The sequence below is a fragment of the Anas acuta genome, chromosome 1 (genome assembly GCF_963932015.1).
Source record: "Anas acuta chromosome 1, bAnaAcu1.1, whole genome shotgun sequence".
Taxonomy (NCBI): Eukaryota; Metazoa; Chordata; class Aves; order Anseriformes; family Anatidae; genus Anas; species Anas acuta.
In genome coordinates, this window is record NC_088979.1 from 116,277,958 (window position 1) to 116,285,590 (window position 7,633).

A 7,633-nucleotide genomic window follows, 5' to 3' on the forward strand; every position below is an offset into this window, starting at 1 on the left:
TTTCTTGTATTTCACATGCATGGAAATAGGCTCCAAGAGAATGTGGTCCACCGTACTTCTAGGATCTGAGGAAAACCTGACAGGCTTGTGGTTTCCCCACTCCTCCTTCTTGCCTTTCTTAATGGTGGGCATGATGTTGGTGTTTTAGTTTTCTGTGGCCTCCCCTGATCATGATGTTTTTACATAGGTGACAGAGAGCAGTCCCACATTTACATCAGTCAGCTCTTTCACTGCTCCTATATGAATCCTGTCTAGATCCATGCATGTGAATACTTTTGTGGTGATGTTGCAACTGGCAGCAGGAAATGAGGATAGGCATTATCCTGCTGGGTACTGAGTCCCCTTGGCACTGGAAAATCCAGAGAGAGCAATGCTGGCCACTGAGGTCTGAATCCGATTTTGGAGTCATTGTGATGTTCAAACAGAGGAATTCAAACAAAGGCCAAATTGGCTAGAAACAGGCCACAGGCTGTTGAAAACCATAATGTCTTCCCCAGGTATGTTACTCATTCAAAAGAATGACAGAAATGGGTGAAAGTTATGGCCTCTTCTAGGAAGAAGAGCCACGTCTCTTCTTGCACACCCGACCCTGCTGAGCAGGTGGGTCGCGAGCCTCCCAGAACAGAGGGGTTCACAGAAATAACACCAACGGCTTGTGCTGCCTTGCTCGTACTAACCTATATCACAAAGGAGTCCTATCCACTCGTCAGGGCACACACAGGCTCCATCCTGGCAGATTCCCCCATTGTGGCAGAAGCAAGGAGGTACCACGGTTTCTGTAATTTCTGTGTAAATAAATAATCAAGATGTACGTATCCATAAATATGTATGCAAAATATATATGCTTATAAATAATTTGATGAAGGAAATATACAAATATGATGCTGATTTATTTGAAGCTTCAACTAAAAAATATGTTATTCTGTGCCCCACAGTCTTGCCCATGGACTCAATCATTGGTTCCTCCTAACCCCCCAAAACAATGCTGTTAATGCAGGGTCAAAGCTTTCAAAAATTAATCTGCATCCACACAGAAAAGTAGACAGAAACTGCTCTGTGTAGCTGCCAGAAAGTCAGGAGCAATGATTGTATGGGCCTCCAGAATGCAAGAAACTCAAGCTGTTGAACCTGTGAAAAGCCCAAATGGCTCCTTCAGGGTTTCACAGGGAACAAGAGGGCAAAACAGGGCCACAGATTTCCAAGACCCAAACTGGCAGTGAGCAGGTGGATAATCAGACCTCCAAAAATCACACAGAAATATTCTGATTTAAGCCAGAATTTATGGGGTAATACAGATAAAAATCCATGTCCTGGTCTCAGCCATAGCCTCTATTCACATTCCAGGACAGGTGCCAATTTTTATTGTCTCCTGGCAGGAATAGCAGGCTTTGTCTGAAGTAGTCATTGCACAGGCTGATGCAGCTTCGGGAAACAAAAAAACACAATATAAGCAAGAGCAGAGATATTACATTTCTTAGGAATTTCTGACTACACCATGGTGTTGGAAGTGTTTGGCAAGCTCTGAAAATTTCAAGGTTTCTTTAAAAAGAGGCTGGCTCAGGGGTATTCTGCAGCAGAAATTGAAGTACAGAAGGTGCTGGTGGACTTCAAGCTTTGGAATATAGCTCCAAGACCTGGGGGACCCCACTGGGCCAAGGCTTCCTCTCAGTTTATCTCATCCAACCCAACATGGAGGGTGGAATTTGGAATCCCTTCCCACTCAGCTGCACTGGGTGCAATTTATGCTTTGAAATTATACAGAAAACTGAGGTTGAGGCCTGCTATTTGACCTGACATTTTAGAGTCTGTGTTTCGAGGTGCTGGCAAATAAAGTAAAGCCAGAAAATGCAAAAGTAAACAGTGCTGTCAGGAGCACATGTGCTATTGTATATTCCTAATGTTCTCATTGAAGCAAAAAGATTGCTTAACTTCTTGCTCTTTAATGGGATTCATGTAACTGAAAGGTTATTACAGACTATAGGGGATGCGCCACGTGGCTGGGGTAATTCTGTTCTTGGCAAGTGTTGCTTGACTCTTGCTCATGTGGCTGCTATGTAGCAGTCTGTCTCAGCTACGTTTCAGCCAAATGTCTGTGATGCTAGTGGAATAACATCTATGTGCAGCTAGGTAATGTCTTTGCTATCCATCAGCTGTTCAAATCACATTGTTTCTCTGCTGGAATTCTTATGACGAGGAAAGGAAAACTCATGCAGCAACCGAGAGTGGGACCAGGGAGGGGGGGGGGGGGGGGTTGTGGTGGGGTGGGGGACACAACTTCAGCAGCTGCAGACAAAGGCTTGATGTGGGGAAGCTGGGTGAGTGCTTGAACCATTGCTGCCCTGTTGCCCAGCAGTGCTGGCTCATGTGGCAGGCACGTGCATATAGCACATGGGGCAATGTGGCAGAGGAATGACATCAGGAATTGGTTTCCTGCTTTGCCTTGGGAGCCCTTTGGACCTGGGAACCCACAAAATACTCAGGGACCTGCAGCACAGCTCCAGGCCTCCATGGCCGAAGCAGGCATATCACACAGGATCCCCAAAACAGAAGTTGCAGTGGTGCTGCCTTGCAAATGCTGCACATGATCCTTTGATGCCTGCAGAGGAGCACAGAGAGGAGGGAGTGTGACCGGGGCAGCCTTGAGCTGGAAGCGTCAATGCTGGCACTTCTACAACCAGGAATCCTGAATCTGTTGGGATCTAACTCCTGAATCATTGCTTTTGCAAGTGGTAAAACAGAAAAACACAAACATATGAGGCAAAAAGTCCAGCATTGGCCCCTGGAGGTACAAACACATCTTTCTTGAGCAGTTGCCAGCAAGCAGCATCCACCTCACCTCTGTAACAACAGCATGACACTCTTGAGATCTGGTAACGTTACTGCTTTTTCATTGCAGATTTTTTGTTTGTTTGTTTGTTTGTTTTTGTGGGGTGGGTAGGAATCTGTGTCTTTCACAAATATGAATTCCCAGACTTAATAATGCAGTCATGCCTACCCCACACACAGTAAAACTCATCAGCCTCAAATAATTGTGGCATTGGCTTAACATCACAGGGCTCTTCTGTTTTTAAGTTTCGGAAACATCTTCTTTTTATTTGTCCTTGTCTTTTAAGTTTTGCAGAAATTAATTATTTCAAGAATCACATTGATTTTGTATATATTCTTAAATTGAGACTGAGATTCTTGCATAATATAATGTCATCAAGAATTGTGGGTTTTTGTTTGTTTATTTTCTTTTTTTCTTTTCTAAACCAGACATCCTGGGGACTGCTAATGATAATGCAGTTAAGGTTTGGAAAAAACAGAAACACTACAGTTATGCACAACAAACACTGCATCAGATGGGCATTAAGGTATTTCCCATCCTTGAAGTTGCTGCAGTTTCAGTCCTATTCCTAGCAGCTAGTTGCCCTGTAGCTGTGTAAATTGGAGGTACAAGAAGAATTCCCAAGCTGCCGAGAGTTAACTCCAAATCATCTGGGCTTAGGATCATCAAGTCAAACAAAGCCCTAAACATATTCTTATATTCACGAAGGTAAATAATTACTCATTTAAGTTAAGCAATTAATATTTACTTATGTGCCATTTCGTGTGTTCACGTATGTTCCCTCTCTGTAAACATCTGATAGATCTCTTGAAACAAATATAGCCCAGTGTGTCCTAACGTAAACTTTTCCCTGGGCCTCCTGGTCTCCAATAACATCTGTCTTGCTGGGTGAGCAGTGAGGAACGTCTGATTCTTGCAATGAACTTTACATGCATATAGGTCCATGCATGATTTTGCATCATGACCATATACTGAGTATTCTGCTGAGAGGAACCAAGTTTTCTGCTCAAAGTTTGTACAAGAAAGCATCTTAAGAGGTTGCACTGACCTGATTTTCAGATACAGAATATGCAAACCAATTCCTAAATTCCCTCCACAAAACTTTCCATAATGCAAATTGCAGTAAAATCATGGACAGGTGCTATACAGCACCTTTGTGATTATATGTTGTTCTTTTCCCTGTACAGCTAAGTAGTTACGCTTTAAAACATTATTTACAAGCCTAGCTAGAGTTTTATTTTCGACTTTCAAAAAGTAAATGAGATTTCTACCCAAAGAGTGAGAAGCTTTCAAGACATTTCTTCAAAACAATGTTAGCGAATTCATTCACAGTGTAAGTACATTACAAGGGAAATATTCAAGATTGTTTGCCCCACTATTCTGTTTTACAAGAGAAGGCAAAGTTGTAAGTACTTGCTTAAACATCAATGTAAGAAGAAAGGCATTTCCACTTAAAAGTCTGGGACACAGATGAGTCTATCAGTAATCATGTTTAAACACTTTAGGAAAGGCAGAAGAACACAAAGAACTCAGACAGAGCTCAGATAGTGCAGAATTGTATTTCTTACCTGTGTGAAGCTTGATGATAAGCTGCCAAGCACAAAGGGACCAGAGGGTCAGAGTCACCACACAGCAGGCAACTGCAATCAGTATTTTGTCCCAGTGGCGTGAAGGCATGTTGTGGTGTGGACTGTCTGCCTGGCTATAAAATGATATTATACATCTATAACCTTGTAATGGATAAACCATTAACTACTAGCCTACTCCTATAAAATTAACCTTTTCAGTTCCATTTAGGAAAGAAAAAAGAAAAAGAAAAAGAAAAAAAAAAAGTAGATAAATAGCATGCGTTTATTTCCAACATTTTCTACCCTACAAAATATTTCACTTAACAAGACATCAAATATCACATCTTCTGCCTGTCACAAGCGGGCATCCCAGAGCAGACACCCAGCTATGCTTATACTCATATGGGCCAGAGCCCACTCACTGTGTGTGCAGCAGGGCTCGTGACCATGCCAGCAGACCATTCCTCCCTCCAAGCATGGCATCCTAGGCCTCTGATCCCCAAACCAGACCTGCATGCAGCCCAGGCATAGGAGCTGCATCGCCACACAGGACCCATGTCTGCATCTTGCAGGGTACAAGGCCCCGTCAGTCATCACTCATACAGACAGTAACCTCCAACCCCTCCCCATCTGACACGGGGATGCTGTCTACCCTCACATAACCCCAGAGGATGTAAACCCCAGTGTCCCCCATGGGACAGCCTTGCTGAATCCCTCCGTGCATCTCCACTGTGAAATGTGGTCACTCAGCAGGGAATAAAATTCTGCCTTCGAACTTGCTAGACATCTGTCTCCAGAGAGGAACAGGGGCAGAATGGGGAGGGGGGGGGGGGGGGGGGGGGAGAATGGGAAAAAGGCTGAGGTAAAATGTGAAGCAGAAAGAAAAATTTTAACACCAGAACCACCAAAAACAGTATCTTCTGCATGCTAGCATGTCTCTTTCTGACAAACTAAAAACTAAGAGATTGATATCATAGTCAAAAGAGGCAACAAGAGCTATTAAAAATCCTAATTGGAATAAACACTGTCTTTTTGTGTTGTCAGTGATCAGCAGATGAGTCTCTGGTGCATGAGCAGGAACAAAGCCCTGCTTTTACATGGTGTTCTCCATCAGCGACTCTTAGTGAGGAAAGGAGTTTTGTTAGGCTTCTTTAGCTGCTTCATCTCAACTTTAGAAACAGGGTTCAAAAAGGGACTTGTACAGAGCAGAGCAAAGCACAGCCAGACAGGCAGCATCTTCTGGGGGGAAACTGAGTCATGGAACAGTCCAGCAATGCAAAGTTAAGCCATATCCAAGTATAGCACTGAGTCTGAGGGATGACACTGTATTAAAAGCATGCCTAGCTCCTGAATCTGGTGTCCTTTGCTCATAGAAGTGCTGCTGGATGATAGCAGGGGCTTTGTGTGCTTGCAGAGATTTTAAAAGACAAAGTAGGAAAGAAATAAAAATTAAATCCCACTTACTAACACTGCCATTTCTTTCCTGTGGAAATATCATCCCTGCTTCATTCCCTTACAGAGCTGACATCACTGTGTACATCTCTGGACGGGATGTTGTATTTCTGTATATGACACTGATTCTGAAATCTTCAGCAGCAGTCCCAGGTTTGCACATGGAAGATGGTTTCTCAGCTGGGAAATGGGAAATAGGACTGTGAACAAAAAGACTGTGAACTTCTAACTTTACCAGAATAATTTACATAAACCTTAACAAAAAATAATAATGGCGTAAGGAAACAGATGACAAAACCTAAGCAAATCAATAAATACATCCTAAAAGATAGTGCATTTTTATTTATGAAAATAATAAACAATTTTTATATGATAAATCAAATTGAAAGAAAACCTTATTACTTGCAAATCTGTATGTGTTGCAGCTGCACAGAGACAAAACTGTTCTTGAGTGACTAGATACGCTTCTCCTGCTTTTCTCCATTTCTTGTGAGCCTTAATTGGAGCCAGATGTTTCTTATTTCCTTTCTTTTTTTTTTTGTTTTCAAGCCCAAATAAAGTGCAGTGCCAGCAGTAAACACCATCTTTGACATTTTTTTCATGTGTCAACTGCATCTGGCTGAGTCACAGTTACAAACAAGTAAAACTCCAGCAAAGCAGTGCAAGCTTTCTCTTGTGCTGTCATTCATTTGTGGAGCAGGAACTCAGCATGGTTGTTTCTGGGTCTGCCACACAGGAGCCATAAAAGCCCCAGAGTGTGTCTGAGAACTTTGTTCCTCCTAAAGGGTGCTGGAGGCTGCCTGTGATATGGCAGTAGTGTGCCATGAGAGCAGCTCCCCCACCCTTCAGTCCTTGAATGCTAGGAGTGATTTCTAATTGCTTAATTGCTCTCCAGTTGCACGGATCTTCTTTATAAATGCAGTCTGCTTTCCACTTCTTCTTTCTCCTTTTCAGAGAGGCAATGGCTGATAACCACAATGTGTAGACATAACCATTTCTGGTCCAATTTCCTGCCCATATGTTGGCCTCTCAGCCACCATCCCCTGCAGAATATCTTGTCATTAAATGGCATTAGTCCTTACACAAGAGCTTTTTTACCCGAATCAACTTCCTAAATATTCTGTAGTATTTATCATTTTTTTCTAGCTATTTTTTAAAATGTAGTTTCATTCTAAGAAGTGCACCCAGTATCTTATAGAAATCCCTAAATTGCAACAATACAAATAGCAAGGTGATAGAAATTGCTATTCTGAAAAAGTCATCTGAGGACTAGTTATTCCATTTGACAAATACTGGGCTTTTTCCTCCCACATATTTTGGGCAAGCGCATATTTGACCTAGAACAGATTTTAAAGGCCAGTGCCCAGCAGTTTTCCAGTTGACTTTCTCCCTCTTAACAGATGTGCAGTTATTGTGCAGTCCTTGGGAGTCCTTGAAATTCAGCCTTTCTTCTATTATTTCATATGCCAAAGGACTTTCTGGATAAAAAACTGTTCTGTTTTCTTCCAGTGACTTCTGTACTAGTAACTCGCAACCCAGCTGGCATAGCTCAGCTGAGCTGAACCATGTGGGGAGCACATTAAGGGAGCAGGCATAGTAAGGCTTTCTAGTGCCTCAATTTAAAGCATGAATGAATGTGTAGGATTGAAATCCCTCACACTGCCAAATTTACTCTTAGTTCAGCACTGAAGGGACCGTGAGGTACCCAACCATCCCCCCAGGTTGAAACACCTCCCCATTCTGAGCCGAGCTTTATGCAGAGCCAAAGCTACGATGTGCAGAAAAC

The 7,633-nt window shown here is 42.6% G+C and overlaps 1 protein-coding gene across 1 annotated transcript in view; it reads right to left on the minus strand.

Moving 5' to 3' along the window:
- ADGRG7 (adhesion G protein-coupled receptor G7) overlaps window positions 1-6,266 on the minus strand; it is a 28,324-nt gene extending 22,058 nt beyond the window's left edge. Inside the window, exons 1-4 of the mRNA XM_068695766.1 lie at window positions 6,250-6,266; window positions 5,860-6,027; window positions 4,396-4,529; window positions 678-785 (exon numbers count right to left, since the gene is read on the minus strand). Coding sequence (XP_068551867.1) covers window positions 678-785; window positions 4,396-4,504 — 217 coding nt within the window. The 5' untranslated portion in view covers window positions 4,505-4,529; window positions 5,860-6,027; window positions 6,250-6,266. The remainder of the gene's footprint in view (window positions 1-677; window positions 786-4,395; window positions 4,530-5,859; window positions 6,028-6,249) is intronic.
- Between the last annotated feature and the right edge of the window lie 1,367 nt (window positions 6,267-7,633).